Raw genomic sequence first — 22,810 nt, 5'->3', positions numbered from 1 at the left:
AATATGAGATATAATCATTATTACTAATAATATTTTGTCATTTCAACTTCACATCTAACACATTTGGTATCCTTCGGTAGCGTCTCACCATGCAGACACTTATTCTTTTTTATTGTTCAGACATAAATAAGCTTTTTGCAGACGTGGTGGAAGTAAAAGTACCAATATGACAACATGAAAGTACTGCATACAAAACTCAAACACAAAGGTATTTGGCTATTATCATTGATCCTGATTTATTTTACTGTTCTAGCTGCTTTTTTACTCCTTCATATTCACTCAGATTGTTTAATCCACTGGTTCACAACATACATTATGAATACACGTTATAATAAACATTAATCTGAGGGGTCGTCGGATGATTACAGTGAAGGAGAGAGAAAGAAAGAAGAAACTTTTTATTCGTCAAGACTAAAAAAAGTTATTTGTTCAGAGGGAAAATGTCCATTTGATGAAAATGGCGTCTTATTTACGTCTGGAAACCGTCAGAGAAAAGCATCGCAATCGTACAATTAAGAGATCACGAATAAGGTTGTCATTGAAATCTGGTTTTAATAAAGTTTACCTTCCTTTTTATTCACTTCAGCCTTATTTTCTTCAACAGTAATGCTTGCTCTTACTCGTCACACAGGCTGCTGTGATTTTAGAATAAGTCAGGACTACGGAGCCAACAGAAGCTGTGAACAGCACCACAGTGAACGTGAGGCCGTAGACGTTATTAATAAACACACTGTCACAGGACAGTTTAAACAGTGAGGCGTTGTCACAGTAAGGATTCATGATCAGAGTCCGGCATCTGTTCAGTCGTACGGTCAGACCGAGTAGAACGGCCACCAGAACAAAGACCACTCCCCAGGCAGCCACCGTCAGCTTGATCACCATTCTGTGAGTCATGATGGTGGCGTAGTGCAGAGGGTTACAGATGGTCACATATCTGTCAAAGGCCATGATGATTAGCACGGTGTGGGCGTTGGTGCCAAACATGTGTGGTGAAAGCTTGCATCAAACACTCATAGTAGTGAATGAGGCGCTCAGACGGTGGCGCCAGGATGTCTGCGAGCACCCGGGGAACCAGCAGCGAGTTCCCCATCATATCGTTGATGGACAGGTTACAGAAGAGGAGAAACATGGGCTGGTGCAGGCTTCTGTCCGTCCAGATCAATAACACAATGCCCAGGTTGGCGTTGAAGATGAACACGTAGATGGAAAGCAGGAAGATAAAGATGGGGTACTTGCTCGTCTTGGTGACCCGTAATCCCTCCATCTGCAGAGTGAGGCTGTTGAAGGTGTAGTTTTCCATCTGAGCTGCACCAGAGAGACAAAGTTTCACAAAACAGAAACTGACAGAAATCTACACAAAGACAAAGAGACAGACTAATTTTCTATTATTCTCATGAATTATATGAAAGTAACCACTGTAACATTTCCCCAAAAGTGAACAATGGTTCTGACTGCTACTTGTTCACTGTCACAGTTAGTGGTTTACTGATCAGAATACAAAGACGAGCAATCACCTGGTCAGTCGGCTCAGTTAAACCAATCACCTTTCTGCCATCGGTCTCCTTTCTCTCCACAGTGAAAGCATCTTCACTGGTTTTATGAACACAGCTGATCTCATTGGAAATCTTTATCATCACGTCAGAAAACATTACGTAATGTTGGGAGGGTTGGTGTCAGTTGGACACAAAGTTTACAGCTGACTGTTACCCTGCATGTGCAATGTGGCAGCTCAAAATGTTCCTGTCCTTACCCATGCTACTACACACTAGATGATTTTCAAAGTCGTGAGATCTCTGTACCATTCATACTTCAAAATGAGCTGCTGCAACCGCGAGGCTTTCAGTCATTGTGCTTTTCAGCCTATGTGACTCATTGGTGACGGGGGGTTCACCGTCGAAACACTCACTGCCGCATCGTTGGTAGTTCACACATAGTCGAGTGCCGAATTGTGAGACCGAACTTAATGCAGATTTCCCTACTATTTGGGGTTTTGTTCCGCAAGCTGAAAATTGTATGTTAGCCAGCAGGATTAAGCAAATTCTACTAAACAAATGTCCACAAAACTTTGTGGGACATGGGGCCAAGGAAGAATCTATTATTCAACAATTTGGACCAATTTCCAACTGCATCTCCTCATCCAGCTGGGACCGTATCCTTGGCACAAAGTCAAACATGTCACCGGCGAGTTTTGGACTCGGCTAAGATTGCCCATCGTCACCTGTAATGGAAAATGTATGCAGTTGATGCTGACTCAGGAAGACAGAGCCCTTGATGCAGAAGTATTTATTACAAGGAGCCAAAAAAATTTGGCGAGATTTCTAGTTTGTGACACAGATCAACAAGTGGTCAGTGCATGGTGTCCCAAAAACCTGCCTGGCCCAGTCAGAGTGATGTATTTACCTCTGAGAATCACGTGTCGTCATCTCAGACACATAATGGCTGTCTCCATAGAATCACTCTGTTTGTCTCAGTAAATTTAGGACAAAAGACAACCAACCTTGCAACTAGACTTAATATTCCCTGACATCACCGATCCGGTTTATGGTGGACTGGATTTCAAGGTGTAGCTGATTCGAGGAGAGTGTAGTTTGGTAAGCTCTGAATTGTGCCCCTGCTGTTTGCAGACAAAGTCGTTCCTTTGCCTTCGTCAGGCCGTGACCTTTAGTGTGCAAGTGCTAAGGATGAGAGTTGGCACCTCCAAGTCAGAGGCTATGGCTCTCTGCTGGAAATCAGTGGATTGCACTGGGTCGACTCTGGGTTGGGGCTGAGATGCCAACCAAGTAAAGGAGTTTGGGTACCTTGGGGGGTATGAGTGAGGAGAAGATAGATTGGGACAGGCGGATCAACGTCAGTATTTCTGGTTTGCAACACAATGACCCACCAAGGTAGCAAAGATAGTTGTTCCAATGATTGTCAGAAATACAGCTTATGATTTCTTGTAAGCAACAAAACATTTCTTTAATAATGATAAAGAAGCGATAAGATGAGAAAAGAAGAAATATCAGCTCTTAAAATTATATTCATCATCCTCTCTCCACTGAGAATTATCAGGTAATCCATGTTAATTATGTTGTCAGCCTGAGCTGTGTTCACTTTTTCTGTTGACACAAAAGTCATTTGCATTTCTTGGCCTGGTGTTAGAGTTTTAGGGCTGCAACCACATTTATTGTCACAGATAGTTACGACGTAAGGAAGCTATTTATTGTGCCCTTGGCTCAGGAAGTAAAAGTTCCATTCATTTTTAAAATATCACTTTACAAAATATCTGGTGCTCTGATAAGATGTTAAAAGGTACAAACTGGTTGACATAGGAACAATTCTACCACATGCCAAAAAGACACATTGGTAAGAAGCCACCACAAGTATTTTGGGGGCCCTTTCTTCTAAACTTTGTGAGATTACTAAAACATGAGTACTGCCTTTTGTATGCATGGGCCTTGACACACACTGGAAAAACCCAAGTTCAGAGTAGGATTTTAAATTCAGCTATTGGTTTGAAAGTGCACAAATTACTTTTTGATTATCATTTTAGATTCTTGAAAGAATTTACCAGTCCCCAGCAAAACGTATTGGAAGAGGATTGAAAAGAATACAACTTTGACCTTTTCTTCTGATATGTTAGTAGTCTGGTTGAAGTACACCCTCTGCTGTTAGAATAATTAATTACAAAACATGTGCGTTCTGGAGACATGATGCACAAAGAAATTAAACATACAGTACATTGTTGGTTAATTGGGTGATACATTTTTAATCTGTTAAATTCTTCACAGAAATGAACCGACTAACAGTTAATCATTAACATCCCAGAGCAATCCACTGTTTTCCAGCAGTGAGCCAAGGCTTCTGACGTTTATTCCCCTGTAGATACAAACTACAAGAAGTCAAGTAAGATCTGGATGAATGAAGATCTCCACAGACAACTCTGGACAATGTCCGCAGTGTGACGTTCAGATATGATGAAACTTGACAGTAACATTTAGTTGCTTGTCTTTTTAGCTTTAATTATGTATTGAGAATACACACTTGCGAATGAGATGGTGTGTCTGTGGAACGTTACATTTTCATCACTACATTTCCTTACATAAGGATATTTTACTTTGGGTCATGAAAAAAAAAACAAGCTTCAAATTTCCATAATGACAGTTGTAGGAAATGATTGCGTTTGTAAATAGAATTGTCTATTATTAGATATGTTTCCCTTATTACCTTGTTATCACTAAGCTAAGATGACAAATATAAAACCAACAGCAGGGTAATCAAAGCTACATTTTTGTTATATTTGTAGATACATTTCAAATAAAACATGGAAACATCTGCTATTATGATGGCTAAATTTTCCTTGGCTCAAACAGTTTTAACAAGAATTTTCGTATTTCTTTGGATTGCACTCCATAAATAATTGGGTTAAGGGTGCTTGGGATGATATGGAACAAAACTCCAAAGATTTTCCTGTGGTATGAGAACTGAGGGAAGCGATGTAGAGTGATAAATGACAGTCCACTAAACATCATGATCAGATACACAACGAGGTGAGTGCTGCAGGTCTTCAAGGCTTTACTGTTCAGAGACTTGTTGTTACTGGTCAGACAGACGACAGTGATCTTTGTGTAGGTGAGAACCGTGGAGCCTATAGAAGCTGAGAACAGCACCACAGTGAATGTGAGGCCATAGACATTATTAATAAACACACTATCACAGGACAGTTTAAACAGTGAGGCGTTGTCACAGTAAGGATTCATGATCAGAGTCCTGCATCGGTTCAGCCTGATGGTCAGACCGAGCAGAATCCCGACCATAACAAAGGCCACTCCCCATGCAGACACTGTCAGTTTGATCACCATTTTGTTGGTCATTATGGCAGCGTAACGCAGAGGATTACAGATGGCCACATATCTGTCAAAGGCCATAATCATGAGCACTGTGAGACTGGCAGTACCAAACATGTGTGTGGTAAAAGCTTGAACCACACACTCATAGTAGCTCATGAGGCGCTCAGAGGGAGGACGCAGCATGTCTATGAGCAAACGGGGCACAGAGATAGAGTTACCAATGATGTCATTTAATGGCAGGTTGCAAAAAAGCAGGTACATAGGTTCGTGGAGGTTCTTGTCAATGAAAATCAGTATGACAATGCCTGCATTTGCAACCAGTATAAACAGATAGGAGAAAAATAAGAAAAGAAAAACTGGGTAGACAGATTCCTTTGAAACATTTAAGCCCTCCAGCTGGAGTATGAAACTGTTGTAGGTGTAGTTTTCCATCAACCTGAAAGAGAAGAGCAATGCTGTTATTATCAAATGTAATGATTAGAGAGTAAGGTCAAGTCATGTCACATGTATTTACATAGCAAATTTAAAAGCAACAGGCAGTGTTCCCAGATATCACCAGATGCACAGGTCTGTTGTATTGTATGGTGCAGTGCATAGTACTTTTACTGTAGTAATTTGTAGACTGAAGTATATGTGATATATATAATATACATATATGTAAGTATATTGACATCTTAAGTGTCAACTTCTCCTATAAGGAAGTTCCATAAAACATTGCAAAATTAACAACAAGACATTGTCAGAGTAATAGAGTAATAGATAGATACATAAGTGTCTGGTTTCAGTTTGTCTTCTGTATCTTGCTGATATTCGTCCCCTGTTGATGACAGCCACCAGCACTGAACGAGATGTTCTCTGTTGCAGTGTTATATAGAAGTGATTTTATCTTTTGGGAATTCATGTATCACTACCCTTGATGATACCTGATATAACATCAAGAATCATAATGATGACTAACACAACTTGTAACTCTGAGGACCGGAAAGTGTTTTCATGTTCTACCTACAATCATGAAATTAAATTTTTTTGAGATCATTAACTTCAAAGTCCACCAGCTGCAGAGGGATAGACATTCTTAAAACAGAAGCAGTAGAAGGCCTTATGCAGAAATTGTAGCCTAGAACAGTGGTCACCCAATACAGAGACCAGGTAATGACTTCAGCATCTCTGACCACAGTCTGTCAGACAGTGAAAGTGCCTCTGAATGATCCTCTGACTCCAGCTACACAGATTGTTAGAGCCCAGAGCTGAGAGTTGAGAAGAACTCAAAGCTCCAAAGTTTACTTGTGACTGTACTGACAGTGCTCACTTGTCATGCAGTTACGGAGGCCAGATTGAGTTTGTCAGCAACAGAATCAAATTCAATCATTTTCAATTCAGTAATAGTCGTCCTTGTACAGACTTTGGTTCTGCTTAGACATCACAACACTAAACTGCAAGTACACTTTTATGACTTCCTGGTAACATTTTTTTGGTGAGATCACGTGTATGCACACGTCTATATCAACCATAAGCTTAAGGCATTACATATACTGTAGGAAACTCCAAGTACAACTCACTCACCCTCACTAATTAACTGCTGTATTCTGGCATGGGCTTGATTGGTCATTCTCCAGAGATTTGACCCAGGGCTGGCAGGAATAGTGACGGATAATGTCTGAAGCAACATCTGCAGATATTTGCATTGTCACTTACATCTGCTCCGGATAAATTCAGGAAAATGCTTGGACTTCGGGGCATGTCTGAAAGCAGCTTACTTGAACTGACCTCACAGTGACATTAAGTTGTTCACAATGAATATATTTTTTGCTTTTATTATGTATTGAAAATGCACACTTTCAAATGTATTTGGCATGTTGAATATTCATAACTACATTTCACCACATTAAGATATTTTATTTTGGGTCATGAAAAACAGAACAAGCTTCTGTTTTCCATCATGACAGTTGTAGAAAATTGTTACTTTTGGGTCTAGAAATGTTTCAGCAAAGTATTGTGAGATATGTTTCCCTTTATTTCCTTGTTATCACTAAGCTAAGATGACAAATATAAAACCATGGAATACAATAGGCCAATCTTCGTTCAATTTTTGAATGAATTACATTACATTACATTTATTTTGCTGACACTTTTGTCCAAAGCAACTAACAATTATCCAGACAGGTATCATTAAGGGCTTTGCCTAAGGGCACTCACTGGGATGACCTGAAATCAAACCCCGACATTCTGCATCAAGTCAGCACTGTAACCCACTAAGTTATACCAGCTGCACAAAATGTAGATACATTTTAAATGAAACATGGAAACGTTTGCAATCATGATGGGACCATTTTCTTGTGCTCAAACAATTTTAACAAGAATTTTCGCATTTCTTTGGACTGCACTCCGTAAATAATTGGGTTGAGGCTGCATGGGATGATATGAAACAAAACACTAGAGAGTTTTCTGTAGTCTGAGAACTGAGGAAAGCGATGCAGAGCAATAAGTGACATTCCACTAAAAATCATGATCAGATACAAGACAAGGTGAGTGCTGCAGGTCTTCAAGGCTTTACTGTTCAGAGACTTGTTGTTACTGGTCAGACAGACGACAATAATCTTTGTGTAGGTGAGAACCATGGTGCCTATAGAAGCTGTGAACAGCATCACAGTGAACGTGAGGCCATAGACATTATTAATAAACACATTATCACAGGACAGTTTAAACAGTGAGGCGTTGTCACAGTAAGGATTCATGATCAGTGTCCTGCATCGGTTCAGCCTGATGGTCAGACCGAGCAGAATCCCGACCATAACAAAGGCCACTCCCCATGCAGACACTGTCAGTTTGATCACCACTTTGTTGGTCATTATGGCAGCGTAACGCAGAGGATTACAGATGGCCACATATCTGTCAAAGGCCATAATCATGAGCACTGTGTGACTGGCAGTACCAAACATGTGTGTGGTAAAAGCTTGAACCACACACTCATAGTAGCTCAAGAGGCGCTCAGAGGGAGGACGCAACATGTCTATGAGCAAACGGGGCACAGAGATAGAGTTTCCAAGTATGTCATTCAATGGCAGGTTGCAAAAAAGGAGGTACAAAGGTTCGTGGAGGTTCTTGTCAATGAAAATCAGAATGACAATGCCTACATTTGCAACCAGTATAAACAGATAGGAGAAAAATAAGAAAAGAAAGACTGGGTAGACAGATTCCTTTGAAACATTTAAGCCCTCCAGCTGGAGTATGAAACTGTTGTAGGTGTAGTTTTCCATCAACCTGAAAGAGAAGAGCAATGCTGTTATTATCAAATGTAATGATTAGAGAGTAAGGTCAAGTCATGTCACATGTATTTACATAGCAAATTTAAAAGCAACAGGTAGTGTTCCCAGATATCACCAGATGCACAGGTCTGTTGTATTGTATGGTGCAGTACATAGTACTTTTATTGTGGTAATTTGTAGACTGAAGTATAAGTATATATAAATACATTTACATATACTATACTGACAATTAATTTCTACTTCATTTCTTTCGCCTGGTGCTGGCATCTAATGTGTCATCTTCTCCTGTAAGGAAGTTCCACAAATATTTTTTTTTAAAAGCTACAGGAATATTATTCATGTATGTTTTTTTTTCCCATGGTAAGAAATGATGAGGCAAATTACATAAAAATGAAAAGACATTTTCAGAACTTCTAATTAATATGTACATACTTAAGTGTCTTGTCTCAGTTTGTCCTCTTTATCTTGCTGATATCCGTGCCTGTTGATGACGCCCACCAGCACTGGACAAGATGTTCTCTGTTGCAGTGTTATATAGATGTGATTTGAACTTTTGGGAATTCACTGAACACTACCTTTGATTATACCTGATGCAACATTCAGAATCATTATGATGAACAACACAACTTGTAACTCCTAAGACTGAAAAGTTTTTCTTATGCCGTTCTACCGTGAATGCTGCAATTTTTGGGGATTTCATTAATTTCAGAGTCCACTCCAAAATAATGTTATGAATAAAAATACATTTTGATGTGGGGTCAGCCTTTTGTTACAGACTGTGGAATCCCCTACGTAACAATCTATTGTCATTACAAGGATTGTATGAATGTATTTTACTTAAAAAAAAATTGAAAGTACATACAGATAGGACACATGGGGAGAGAGCATGGGGTAAATAGTTATTACATGGTATGAACTTTAGACCACTAGACTGAGGGTATGCCTTAAAACCTATATAATCGTTGGTAAAGTAGTGAAAGTGTTTAGGAAATGATCAAGAATACAATGATTCATAGAAAAACTCACTCATTTTTGGAGACTGACTTTCATGGTTACATTTTTTAAGATGCTAGCACCTAAGTCTTTACTGACCAGTCCGTAGATAAGGAGGTAAACAGCTGGTGGAATCATGGAAAACAGGATCCTGAAGGTTTTCTTCATGTTTTGGGAGACCGAGGTGACCCCTGACTCACAATAATGATCAATGCAGCTACTTAATGTTCAGATGTTCCCCTCTTGGGAACATCTGAACCTACCAGTTCTCATACTAAAGTGTCAGGTATGCCTCTGCTTCAAAGGATCACCCTCACAGCAGAAGGAAGGGGGTGACAAAAAGCTCCAGAGGGATAGGGAGGGATAGACATTCTCAAAACAGAAGCAGTAGAAGGCCATATGCAGAAATTGTAGCCTAGAACAGTGGTCACCCAATAAAGAGACCAGGTAATGACTTCAGCATCTCTGACCACAGTCTGTCAGACAGTGAAAGTGCCTCTGAATGATCCTCTGACTCCAGCTACACAGATTGTTAGAGCCCAGAGCTAAGAGTTGAGAAGAACTCAAAGCTCCAAAGTTTACTTGTGACTGTCCTGACAGTGCTCACTTGTCATGCAGTTACGGAGGCCAGATTGAGTTTTTCAGCAACAGCATCAAATTCATACATTTTAACTTCAGTAATAGTCGTCCTAGCACAGACTTTGGTTCTGCTTAGACATCACAGTACTAAACTGCAAGTACACTTTTACAACTTCCTGGTAACATTTTTTTGGTGAGATCACTTGTATACACATGTCCATATCCACCATAAGCTTAAGGCATTACATGTACTGCAGAAATCTCCAAATATAACTCTCTCACCCTCACAAATTAACTGCTGTATTCTGGCATGGGCTTGATTGGTCATTCTCCAGAGATTTGACCCAGGGCTGGCAGAAATAGTGCCGGATAATGTCTGAAGCAACATCTGCAGATATTTGCGTTGTCACTTACAGCTGCTCCAGATAAATTCAGGAAAATGCCTGGATTTCCGTGCATGTCTGAAAGCAGCTTAGGTGAACTGACCTCACAGTGACATTAAGTTGTTCACAATGAATATATTTTTTGGCTTTTATTATGTATTGAAAATGCACACTTTCAAATGTATTTGGCATGTTGAATATTCATAACTACATTTCACCACATGAAGACATTTTACTTTGGGTCATTAAAAATAGAACAAGCTACTGTTTTCCATCATGGCAGTTGTAGCAAATTATTGGGTTTGGGTCTAGAAATGTATCAGCAAAGTATTGTGAGATATGTGTCTTTTATTTCCTTGTTATCACTAAGCTAAGATGACAAATATAAAACCATGGAATACGACAGGCCAATCTTCATTCAATTTTTGAATGAATTACATTACATTACATTTATTTTGCTGACACTTTTGTCCAAAGCAACTAACAATTATCGAGGCAGGTATCATTAAGGGCTTTGACTAAGGGCCCTCACTGGGATGACCTGAAATCAAACCCCGACATTCTGCACCAAGTCAGCAGTTTAACCCACTAAGTTATACCAGCTGCACAAAATGTAGATACATTTTAAATGAAACATTGAAACGTTTGCAGTCATGATGGCACCATTTTCTTGGGCTCAAACAATTTGAACAAGAATTTTCGTATTTCTTTGGACTGCACTCCGTAAATAATTGGGTTGAGGCTGCTTGGGATGATATGAAACAAAACACTAGAGAGTTTTCTGTAGTCTGAGAACTGAGGGAAGCGATGGAGAGCAATAAGTGACATTCCACTAAACATCATGATCAGATAAAGGACAAGGTGAGTGCTGCAGGTCTTCAAGGCTTTACTGTTCAGAGACTTGTTGTTACTGGTCAGACAGACGACAGTGATCTTTGTGTAGGTGAGAACCGTGGAGCCTATAGAAGCTGAGAACAGCACCACAGTGAATGTGAGGCCATAGACATTATTAATAAACACACTATCACAGGACAGTTTAAACAGTGAGGCGTTGTCACAGTAAGGATTCATGATCAGAGTCCTGCATCGGTTCAGCCTGATGGTCAGACCGAGCAGAATCCCGACCATAACAAAGGCCACTCCCCATGCAGACACTGTCAGTTTGATCACCATTTTGTTGGTCATTATTGCAGCGTAACGCAGAGGATTACAGATGGCCACATATCTGTCAAAGGCCATAATCATGAGCACTGTGAGACTGGCAGTAGCAAACATGTGTGTGGTAAAAGCTTGAAGCACACACTCATAGTAGCTCAAGAGGCGCTCAGAGGGAGGACGCAACATGTCTATGAGCAAACGGGGCACAGAGATAGAGTTTCCAATGATGTCATTTAATGGCAGGTTGCAAAAAAGCAGGTACATAGGTTCGTGGAGGTTCTTGTCAATGAAAATCAGTATGACAATGCCTGCATTTGCAACCAGTATAAACAGATAGGAGAAAAATAAGAAAAGAAAGACTGGGTAGACAGATTCCTTTGAAACATTTAAGCCCTCCAGCTGGAGTATGAAACTGTTGTAGGTGTAGTTTTCCATCAACCTGAAAGAGAAGAGCAATGCTGTTAATATCAAATGTAATGATTAGAAAGAAAGGTCAAGTCATGTCACATGTATTTACATAGCAAATTTAAAATCAACAGGCAGTGTTCCCAGATATCACCAGATGCACAGGTCTGTTGTATTGTATGGTGCAGTACATAGTACTTTTACTGTAGTAATTTGTAGACTGAAGTATATGTTATACATATAATATACATATATGTAAGTATATTGACATCTTAAGTGTCAACTTCTCCTATAAGGAAGTTCCATAAAACATTGCAAAATTAACAACAAGACATTGTCAGAACTTCTAAGTAATAGATACATACATAAGTGTCTGGTTTCAGTTTGTCTTCTGTATCTTGCTGATATTCGTCCCCTGTTGATGACAGCCACCAGCACTGAACGAGATGTTCTCTGTTGCAGTGTTATATAGAAGTGATTTTATCTTTTGGGAATTCATGTATCACTACCCTTGATGATACCTGATATAACATCAAGAATCATAATGATGACTAACACAACTTGTAACTCTTAAGACCGGAAAGTGTTTTCATGTTCTACCTACAATCATGAAATTAAATTTTTTTGAAATCATGAACTTCAAAGTCCACCAGCTACAGAGGGATAGACATTCTTAAAACAGAAGCAGTAGAAGGCCTTATGCAGAAATTGTAGCCTAGAACAGTGGTCACCCAATACAGAGACCAGGTAATGACTTCAGCATCTCTGACCACAGTCTGTCAGACAGTGAAAGTGCCTCTGAATGATCCTCTGACTCCAGCTACACAGATTGTTAGAGCCCAGAGCTAAGAGTTGAGAAGAACTCAAAGCTCCAAAGTTTACTTGTGACTGTCCTGACAGTGCTCACTTGTCATGCAGTTACGGAGGCCAGATTGAGTTTTTCAGCAACAGCATCAAATTCAATCATTTTCAATTCAGTAATAGTCGTCCTTGTACAGACTTTGGTTCTGCTTAGACATCACAGTACTAAACTGCAAGTACACTTTTATAACTTCCTGGTAACATTTTTTTGGTGAGATCACTTGTATGCACACGTCCATATCCACCATAAGCTTAAGGCATTACATATACTGTAGGAAACTCCAAGTACAACTCACTCACCCTCACAAATTAACTGCTGTATTCTGGCATGGGCTTGATTGGTCATTCTCCAGAGATTTGACCCAGGGCTGGCAGAAATAGTGCCGGATAATGTCTGAAGCAACATCTGCAGATATTTGCATTGTCACTTACATCTGCTCCGGAGAAATTCATGAAAATGCTTGGACTTCGGGGCATGTCTGAAAGCAGCTTACTTGAACAGACCTCACAGTGACATTAAGTTGGTCACAATGAACATAGTTTTTGCTTTTATTATGTATTGAAAATGCACTCTTTCAAATGTATTTGGCATGTTGAATATTCATAACTAAATTTCACCACATTAAGATATTTTATTTTGGGTCATGAAAAACAGAACAAGCTTCTGTTTTCCATCATGACAGTTGTAGAAAATTATTGCGTTTGGGTTAAGAAATGTTTCAGCAAAATATTGTGAGATATGTTTCCCTTATTTCCTTGTTATCACTAAGCTAAGATGACAAATATAAAACCATAGAATACAACAGGGGAATCTTCGTTCAATTTTTGTTGTCTTTGTATGTTACATTACATTACATAACATTACATTTATTTTGCTGACACTTTTGTCCAAAGCAACTAACAATTATCAAGGCAGGTATCATTAAGGGCTTTGCCTAAGGGCACTCACTGGGATGACCTGAAATCAAACCCCGACATTCTGCATCAAGTCAGCACTGTAACCCACTAAGTTATACCAGCTGCACAAAATGTAGATACATTTTAAATGAAACATGGAAACGTTTGCAATCATGATGGTATAATTTTCTTGTGCTCAAACAATTTTAACAAGAATTTTCGCATTTCTTTGGACTGCACTCCGTAAATAATTGGGTTGAGGCTGCATGGGATGATATGAAACAAAACACTAGAGAGTTTTCTGTAGTCTGAGAACTGAGGGAAGCGATGGAGAGCAATAAGTGACATTCCACTAAAAATCATGATCAGATACAAGAGAAGGTGAGTACTGCAGGTCTTCAAGGCTTTACTGTTCAGAGACTTGTTGTTACTGGTCAGACAGACGACAATAATCTTTGTGTAGGTGAGAACCATGGTGCCTATAGAAGCTGTGAACAGTATCACAGTGAACGTGAGGCCGTAGACATTATTTATAAACACATTATCACAGGACAGTTTAAACAGTGAGGCGTTGTCACAGTAAGGATTCATGATCAGAGTCCTGCATCGGTTCAGCCTGATGGTCAGACCGAGCAGAATCCCGACCATAACAAAGGCCACTCCCCATGCAGACACTGTCAGTTTGATCACCATTTTGTTGGTCATCATGGCAGCGTAACGCAGAGGATTACAGATGGCCACATATCTGTCAAAGGCCATAATCATGAGCACTGTGTGACTGGCAGTAGCAAACATGTGTGTGGTAAAAGCTTGAACCACACACTCATAGTAGCTCATGAGGCGCTCAGAGGGAGGACGCAACATGTCTATGAGCAAACGGGGCACAGAGATAGAGTTTCCAAGTATGTCATTTAATGGCAGGTTGCAAAAAAGGAGGTACAAAGGTTCGTGGAGGTTCTTGTCAATGAAAATCAGAATGACAATGCCTGCATTTGCAACCAGTATAAACAGATAGGAGAAAAATAAGAAAAGAAAAACTGGGTAGACAGATTCCTTTGAAACATTTAAGCCCTCCAGCTGGAGTATGAAACTGTTGTAGGTGTAGTTTTCCATCAACCTGAAAGAGAAGAGCAATGCTGTTATTATCAAATGTAATGATTAGAGAGTAAGGTCAAGTCATGTCACATGTATTTACATAGCAAATTTAAAAGCAACAGGTAGTGTTCCCAGATATCACCAGATGCACTGGTCTGTTGTATTGTATGGTGCAGTACATAGTACTTTTACTGTAGTAATTTGTAGACTGAAGTATAAGTATATATAAATACATTTACATATGGTATACTGACAATTAATTTCTACTTAATTTCTTTCGCCTGGTGCTGGCATCTAATGCGTCAACTTCTCCTGTAAGGAAGTTCCACAAATATATTTTTTTAAAAGCTACAGGAATATTATTCATGTATGTTTTTTTTCCCCATGGTAAGAAATGATGAGGCAAATTACATAAAAATGAAAGGACATTTTCAGAACTTCTAAGTAATATGTACATACTTAAGTGCCTTGTCTCAGTTTGTCCTCTTTATCTTGCTGATATCCGTGCCTGTTGATGACGCCCACCAGCACTGGACAAGATGTTCTCTGTTGCAGTGTTATATAGATGTGATTTGAACTTTTGGGAATTCACTGAACACTACCTTTGATTAAACCTGATGCAACATTCAGAATCATTATGATGAACAACACAACTTGTAACTCCTAAGACTGAAAAGTTTTTCTTATGCCGTTCTACCGTGAATGCTGCAATTTTTGGGGATTTCATTAATTTCAGAGTCCACTCCAAAATAATGTTATGAATAAAAATACATTTTGATGTGGGGTCAGCCTTTTGTTACAGACTGTGGAATCCCCTACGTAACAATCTATTGTCATTACAAGGATTGTATGAATGTATTTTATTTTTAAAAAAAATTGAAAGTACATACAGATAGGACACATGGGGAGAGAGCATGGGGTAAATAGTTATTACATGGTATGAACTTTAGACCACTAGACTGAGGGTATGCCTTAAAACCTATATAATCGTTGGTAAAGTAGTGAAAGTGTTTAGGAAATGATCAAGAATACAATGATTCATAGAAAAACTCACTCATTTTTGGAGACTGACTTTCATGGTTACATTTTTTAAGATGCTAGCACCTAAGTCTTTACTGACCAGTCCGTAGATAATGAGGTTAACAGCTGGTGGAATCATGAAAAACAGGATCCTGAAGGTTTTCTTCATGTTTTGGGAGACCGAGGTGACCCCTGACTCACAATAATGATCAATGCAGCTACTTAATGTTCAGATGTTCCCCTCTTGGGAACATCTGAACCTACCAGTTCTCATACTAAAGTGTCAGGTATGCCTCTGCTTCAAAGGATCACCCTCACAGCAGAAGGAAGGGGGTGACAAAAAGCTCCAGAGGGATAGGGAGGGATAGACATTCTCAAAACAGAAGCAGTAGAAGGCCATATGCAGAAATTGTAGCCTAGAACAGTGGTCACCCAATAAAGAGACCAGGTAATGACTTCAGCATCTCTGACCACAGTCTGTCAGACAGTGAAAGTGCCTCTGAATGATCCTCTGACTCGAGCTACACAGATTGTTACAGCCCAGAGCTAAGAGTTGAGAAGAACTCAAAGCTCCAAAGTTTACTTGTGACTGTACTGACAGTGCTGACTTGTCATGCAGTTACGGAGGCCAGATTGAGTTTGTCAGCAACAGCATCAAATTCATACATTTTAACTTCAGTAATAGTCGTCCTAGCACAGACTTTGGTTCTGCTTAGACATCACAGTACTAAACTGCAAGTACACTTTTACAACTTCCTGGTAACATTTTTTTGGTGAGATCACTTGTATACACATGTCCATATCCACCATAAGCTTAAGGCATTACATGTACTGCAGAAATCTCCAAATATAACTCTCTCACCCTCACAAATTAACTGCTGTATTCTGGCATGGGCTTGATTGGTCATTCTCCAGAGATTTGACCCAGGGCTGGCAGAAATAGTGCCGGATAATGTCTGAAGCAACATCTGCAGATATTTGCGTTGTCACTTACAGCTGCTCCGGATAAATTCAGGAAAATGCCTGGATTTCCGTGCATATCTGAAAGCAGCTTAGGTGAACTGACCTCACAGTGACATTAAGTTGTTCACAATGAATATATTTTTTGGCTTTTATTATGTATTGAAAATGCACACTTTCAAATGTATTTGGCATGTTGAATATTCATAACTACATTTCACCACATGAAGACATTTTACTTTGGGTCATTAAAAATAGAACAAGCTACTGTTTTCCATCATGGCAGTTGTAGCAAATTATTGGGTTTGGGTCTAGAAATGTATCAGCAAAGTATTGTGAGATATGTTTCTTTTATTTCCTTGTTATCACTAAGCTAAGATGAAAAATATAAAACCATGGAATACAACAGGCCAATCTTCATTCAATTTTTGAATGAATTACATTACATTACATTTATTTTGCTGACACTTTTGTCCAAAGCAACTAACAATTATCGAGGCAGGTATCATTAAGGGCTTTGTCTAAAGGCCCTCACTGGGATGACCTGAAATCAAACCCCGACATTCTGCACCAAGTCAGCAGTTTAACCCACTAAGTTATACCAGCTGCACAAAATGTAGATACATTTTAAATGAAACATGGAAATGTTTGCAGTCATGATGGCACCATTTTCTTGGGCTCAAACAATTTGAACAAGAATTTTCGTATTTCTTTGGACTGCACTCCGTAAATAATTGGGTTGAGGCTGCTTGGGATGATATGAAACAAAACACTAGAGAGTTTTCTGTAGTCTGAGAACTGAGGGAAGCGATGGAGAGCAATAAGTGACATTCCACTAAACATCATGATCAGATACAAGACAAGGTGAGTACTGCAGGTCTTCAAGGCTTTACTGTTCAGAGACTTGTTGTTACTGTTGTTATAAAACATTGCAAAATTAACAACGAGACATTGTCAGAACTTCTAAGTAATAGATACATACATAAGTGTCTGGTTTCAGTTTGTCTTCTGTATCTTGCTGATATTCGTCCCCTGTTGATGACAGCCACCAGCACTGAACGAGATGTTCTCTGTTGCAGTGTTATATAGAAGTGATTTTATCTTTTGGGAATTCCTGTATCACTACCCTTGATGATACCTGATATAACATCAAGAATCATAATGATGACTAACACAACTTGTAACTCTTAAGACCGGAAAGTGTTTTCATGTTCTACCTACAATCATGAAATTAAATTTTTTTGAGATCATGAACTTCAAAGTCCACCAGCTGCAGAGGGATAGACATTCTTAAAACAGAAGCAGTAGAAGGCCTTATGCAGAAATTGTAGCCTAGAACAGTGGTCACCCAATACAGAGACCAGGTAATGACTTCAGCATCTCTGACCACAGTCTGTCAGACAGTGAAAGTGCCTCTGAATGATCCTCTGACTCCAGCTACACAGATTGTTAGAGCCCAGAGCTGAGAGTTGAGAAGAACTCAAAGCTCCAAAGTTTACTTGTGACTGTACTGACAGTGCTCACTTGTCATGCAGTTACGGAGGCCAGATTGAGTTTGTCAGCAACAGCATCAAATTCAATCATTTTCAATTCAGTAATAGTCGTCCTTGTACAGACTTTGGTTCTGCTTAGACATCACAACACTAAACTGCAAGTACACTTTTATAACTTCCTGGTAACATTTTTTTGGTGAGATCACTTGTATGCACACGTCCATATCCACCATAAGCTTAAGGCATTACATATACTGTAGGAAACTCCAAGTACAACTCACTCACCCTCACAAATTAACTGCTGTATTCTGGCATGGGCTTGATTGGTCATTCTCCAGAGATTTGACCCAGGGCTGGCAGGAATAGTGCCGGATAATGTCTGAAGCAACATCTGCAGATATTTGCATTGTCACTTACATCTGCTCCGGAGAAATTCATGAAAATGCTTGGACTTCGGGGCATGTCTGAAAGCAGCTTACTTGAACTGACCTCACAGTGACATGAAGTTGGTCACAATGAACATAGTTTTTGCTTTTATTATGTATTGAAAATGCACTCTTTCAAATGTATTTGGCATGTTGAATATTCATAACTAAATTTCACCACATTAAGTTATTTTATTTTGGGTCATGAAAAACACAACAAGCTTCTGTTTTCCATCATGGCAGTTGTAGAAAATTATTGCGTTTGGGTTAAGAAATATTTCAGCAAAATATTTTGAGATATGTTTCCCTTATTTCCTTGTTATCACTAAGCTAAGATGACAAATATAAAACCATAGAATACAACAGGGGAATCTTCGTTCAATTTTTGTTGTCTTTGTATGTTACATTACATTACATAACATTACATTTATTTTGCTGACACTTTTGTCCAAAGCAACTAACAATTATTCAGACAGGTATCATTAAGGGCTTTGTCTAAGGGCCCTCACTGGGATTACCTGAAATCAAACCCCGACATTCTGCACCAAGTCAGCAGTGTAACCCACTAAGTTATACCAGCTGCACAAAATGTAGATACATTTTAAATGAAACATGGAAACGTTTGCAATCATGATGGGATAATTTTCTTGTGCTCAAACAATTTTAACAAGAATTTTCGCATTTCTTTGGACTGCACTCCGTAAATAATTGGGTTGAGGCTGCATGGGATGATATGAAACAAAACACTAGAGAGTTTTCTGTAGTCTGAGAACTGAGGGAAGCGATGGAGAGCAATAAGTGACATTCCACTAAAAATCATGATCAGATACAAGACAAGGTGAGTGCTGCAGGTCTTCAAGGCTTTACTGTTCAGAGACTTGTTGTTACTGGTCAGACAGACGACAATAATCTTTGTGTAGGTGAGAACCATGGTGCCTATAGAAGCTGTGAACAGTATCACAGTGAACGTGAGGCCGTAGACATTATTAATAAACACATTATCACAGGACAGTTTAAACAGTGAGGCGTTGTCACAGTAAGGATTCATGATCAGAGTCCTGCATCGATTCAGCCTGATGGTCAGACCGAGCAGAATCCCGACCATAACAAAGGCCACTCCCCATGCAGACACTGTCAGTTTGATCACCATTTTGTTGGTCATCATGGCAGCGTAACGCAGAGGATTACAGATGGCCACATATCTGTCAAAGGCCATAATCATGAGCACTGTGTGACTGGTAGTACCAAACATGTGTACGGTAAAAGCTTGAACCACACACTCATAGTAGCTCATGAGGCGCTCGGAGGGAGGACGCAACATGTCTATGAGCAAACGGGGCACAGAGATAGAGTTTCCAAGTATGTCATTTAATGGCAGGTTGCAAAAAAGGAGGTACATAGGTTCGTGGAGGTTCTTGTCAATGAAAATCAGAATGACAATGCCTACATTTGCAACCAGTATAAACAGATAGGAGAAAAATAAGAAAAGAAAGACTGGGTAGACAGATTCCTTTGAAACATTTAAGCCCTCCAGCTGGAGTATGAAACTGTTGTAGGTGTAGTTTTCCATCAACCTGAAAGAGAAGAGCAATGCTGTTATTATCAAATGTAATGATTAGAGAGTAAGGTCAAGTCATGTCACATGTATTTACATAACAAATTTAAAATCAACAGGTAGTGTTCCCAGATATCACCAGATGCACTGGTCTGTTGTATTGTATGGTGCAGTACATAGTACTTTTATTGTAGTAATTTGTAGACTGAAGTATAAGTATATATAAATACATTTACATATGGTATACTGACAATTAATTTCTACTTAGTTTCTTTTGCCTGGTGCTGGCATCTAATGTGTCAACTTCTCCTGTAAGGAAGTTCCACAAATATTTTTTTTTAAAAGCTACAGGAATATTATTCATGTATGTTTTTTTTTCCCATGGTAAGAAATGATGAGGCAAATTACATAAAAATGAAAAGACATTTTCAGAACTTCTAAGTAATATGTACATACTTAAGTGCCTTGTCTCAGTTTGTCCTCTTTATCTTGCTGATATCCGTGCCTGTTGATGACGCCCACCAGCACTGGACAAGATGTTCTGTGTTGCAGTGTTATATAGATGTGATTTGAACTTTTGGGAATTCACTGAACACTACCTTTGATTATACCTGATGCAACATTCAGAATCATTATGATGACCAACACAACTTGTAAGTCCTATGACTGAAAAGTTTTTCTCATGTCGTTCTACCTTGAATGCTGCAATTTTTGGGGATTTCATTAATTTCAGAGTCCACTCCAAAATAATGTTATGAATAAAAATAAATTTTGATGTGGGGTCAGCCTTTTGTTACAGACTGTTGAATCCCCTACCTAACAATCTATTGTCATTCTGGGGGTGAAACACTTTTTCACAAGCAATTTTTCTTCATTAATTCTTCATCACCTCTCCTCTCTCTCTCCTTACCCCAACCGGTCGAGACAGAAGCTCCGCCCACAACTGAGTCTGGTTCTGTCAGAGATTTCTTCCTGTTAAAAGGGAGTTTTTTCTCTCCACCGTCGCCAAGTGCTTTGCTCATTGTGGGATTTGTTGGGTTTTCCCTGTAATACTGTAATATTGACCTCACTATGTAAAGTGCCTTGAGACAATGTATGTTGTGATATGGCGCTATACAAATAAAATTGAATTGACTTGAATTCAATCAAGAACATTGAAGAGGTAATGCAAGGTCAGTGATCAGGTTAAGAAATATGTACAAGGATTGTATGAATTTATTTATTTTTTTTAAAAAATTGAAAGTACCTACAGACCGGACACATGGGGAGAGGGCATGGGGTAAATAGTGATTACATGGTATGAACTTTAGACCACTAGACTGAGGGTATGCCTTAAAAACCTATATAATCTTTGGTAAAGTAGTGAAAGTGTTTAGGAAATGATCAAGAATACAATGATTCATAGAAAAACTCACTCATTTTTGGAGACTGACTTTCATGGTTACATTTTTTAAGATGCTAGCACCTAAGTCTTTACTGACCAGTCCGTAGATAAGGAGGTAAACAGCTGGTGGAATCATGAAAAACAGGATCCTGAAGATTTTCTTCATGTTTTCGGAGACCGAGGTGACCTCTGACTCACAATAATGATCAATGCAGCTACTTAATGTTCAGATGTTCCCCTCTTGGGAACATCTGAACCTACCAGTTCTCATAATAATGTAACCATGAAAGTGTCAGGTATGCCTCTGCTTCAAAGGATCACCCTCACAGCAGAAGGAAGGGGGTGACAAAAAGCTCCAGAGGGATACAGAGGGATAGACATTCTCAAAACAGAAGCAGTAGAAGGCCATATGCAGAAATTGTAGCCTAGAACAGTGGTCACCCAATAAAGAGACCAGGTAATGACTTCAGCATCTCTGACCACAGTCTGTCAGACAGTGAAAGTGCCTCTGAATGATCCTCTGACTCCAGCTACACAGATTATTAGAGCCCAGAGCTAAGAGTTGAGAAGAACTCAAAGCTCCAAAGTTTACTTGTGACTGTACTGACAGTGCTCACTTGTCATGCAGTTACGGAGGCCAGATTGAGTTTGTCAGCAACAGCATCAAATTCATACATTTTAACTTCAGTAATAGTCGTCCTAGCACAGACTTTGGTTCTGCTTAGACATCACAGTACTAAACTGCAAGTAAACTTTTACAACTTCTTGGTAACATTTTTTTGGTGAGATCACTTGTATACACATGTCCATATCCACCATAAGCTTAAGGCATTACATGTACTGCAGAAATCTCCAAATATAACTCTCTCACCCTCACAAATTAACTGCTGTATTCTGGCATGGGCTTGATTGGCCATTCTCCAGAGATTTGACCCAGGGCTGGCAGGAATAGTGCCGGATAATGTCTGAAGCAACATCTGCAGATATTTGCGTTGTCACTTACAGCTGCTCCAGATAAATTCAGGAAAATGCCTGGATTTCCGTGCATGTCTGAAAGCAGCTTAGGTGAACTGACCTCACAGTGACATTAAGTTGTTCACAATGAATATATTTTTTGCTTTTATTATGTATTGAAAATGCACACTTTCAAATGTATTTGGCATGTTGAATATTCATAACTACATTTCACCACATTAAGATATTTTACTTTGGGTCATGACAAACAGAAAAAGCTACTGTGTTCCATCATGGCAGTTGTAGCAAATTATTGGCTTTGGGTCTAGAAATGTATCAGCAAAGTATTGTGAGATATGTTTCTTTTATTTCCTTGTTATCACTAAGCTAAGATGACAAATATAAAACCATGGAATACAACAGGCCAATCTTCATTCAATTTTTGAATGAATTACATTACATTACATTTAATTTGGTGACACTTTTGTCCAAAGCAACTAACAATTATCGAGGCAGGTATCATTAAGGGCTTTGCCTAAGGGCCCTCACTGGG

General features: G+C 39.2%; 6 protein-coding genes across 6 annotated transcripts; all 6 read right to left on the bottom strand.

Annotated features, from left to right (window-relative positions):
- Positions 1 to 597: 597 nt before the first annotated feature.
- LOC118301573 (olfactory receptor 7C1-like) lies at positions 598 to 1,300 on the bottom strand. The gene is given in 2 exon segments (XM_035627194.1): positions 598 to 988; positions 990 to 1,300. Coding segments are annotated over 2 exon segments (702 nt in total).
- Positions 1,301 to 4,281: 2,981 nt separating this feature from the next.
- On the bottom strand, positions 4,282 to 5,264 carry LOC118300266 (olfactory receptor 146-like). The gene has a single exon (XM_035624548.2). It carries the CDS (start codon positions 5,259 to 5,261, stop codon positions 4,329 to 4,331), a length of 933 nt encoding a protein of 310 aa, XP_035480441.2. The 5' UTR covers positions 5,262 to 5,264; the 3' UTR covers positions 4,282 to 4,328.
- A 1,880-nt stretch (positions 5,265 to 7,144) lies between these two features.
- LOC118300263 (olfactory receptor 146-like) lies at positions 7,145 to 8,089 on the bottom strand. The gene has a single exon (XM_035624545.2). It carries the CDS (start codon positions 8,084 to 8,086, stop codon positions 7,145 to 7,147), a length of 942 nt encoding a protein of 313 aa, XP_035480438.1. The 5' UTR covers positions 8,087 to 8,089.
- A 2,612-nt stretch (positions 8,090 to 10,701) lies between these two features.
- Positions 10,702 to 11,646, bottom strand: LOC118300316 (olfactory receptor 146-like). Its single transcript, XM_035624621.2, has one exon. The coding sequence runs from the start codon at positions 11,641 to 11,643 to the stop codon at positions 10,702 to 10,704; it is 942 nt and encodes a 313-aa protein (XP_035480514.2). The 5' UTR covers positions 11,644 to 11,646.
- A 1,896-nt stretch (positions 11,647 to 13,542) lies between these two features.
- Positions 13,543 to 14,487, bottom strand: LOC118301576 (olfactory receptor 146-like). Its single transcript, XM_035627196.2, has one exon. The coding sequence runs from the start codon at positions 14,482 to 14,484 to the stop codon at positions 13,543 to 13,545; it is 942 nt and encodes a 313-aa protein (XP_035483089.2). The 5' UTR covers positions 14,485 to 14,487.
- Positions 14,488 to 18,992: 4,505 nt separating this feature from the next.
- Positions 18,993 to 19,937, bottom strand: LOC118300265 (olfactory receptor 146-like). The gene has a single exon (XM_047328488.1). It carries the CDS (start codon positions 19,932 to 19,934, stop codon positions 18,993 to 18,995), a length of 942 nt encoding a protein of 313 aa, XP_047184444.1. The 5' UTR covers positions 19,935 to 19,937.
- Positions 19,938 to 22,810: the final 2,873 nt, after the last annotated feature.

This window comes from Scophthalmus maximus, chromosome 2, assembly GCF_022379125.1.
Source record: "Scophthalmus maximus strain ysfricsl-2021 chromosome 2, ASM2237912v1, whole genome shotgun sequence".
Classification (NCBI taxonomy): domain Eukaryota; kingdom Metazoa; phylum Chordata; class Actinopteri; order Pleuronectiformes; family Scophthalmidae; genus Scophthalmus; species Scophthalmus maximus.
The sequence above is the reverse complement of the archived record's forward strand: the minus strand, read 5'-3'. Positions and strand labels throughout refer to the sequence as shown.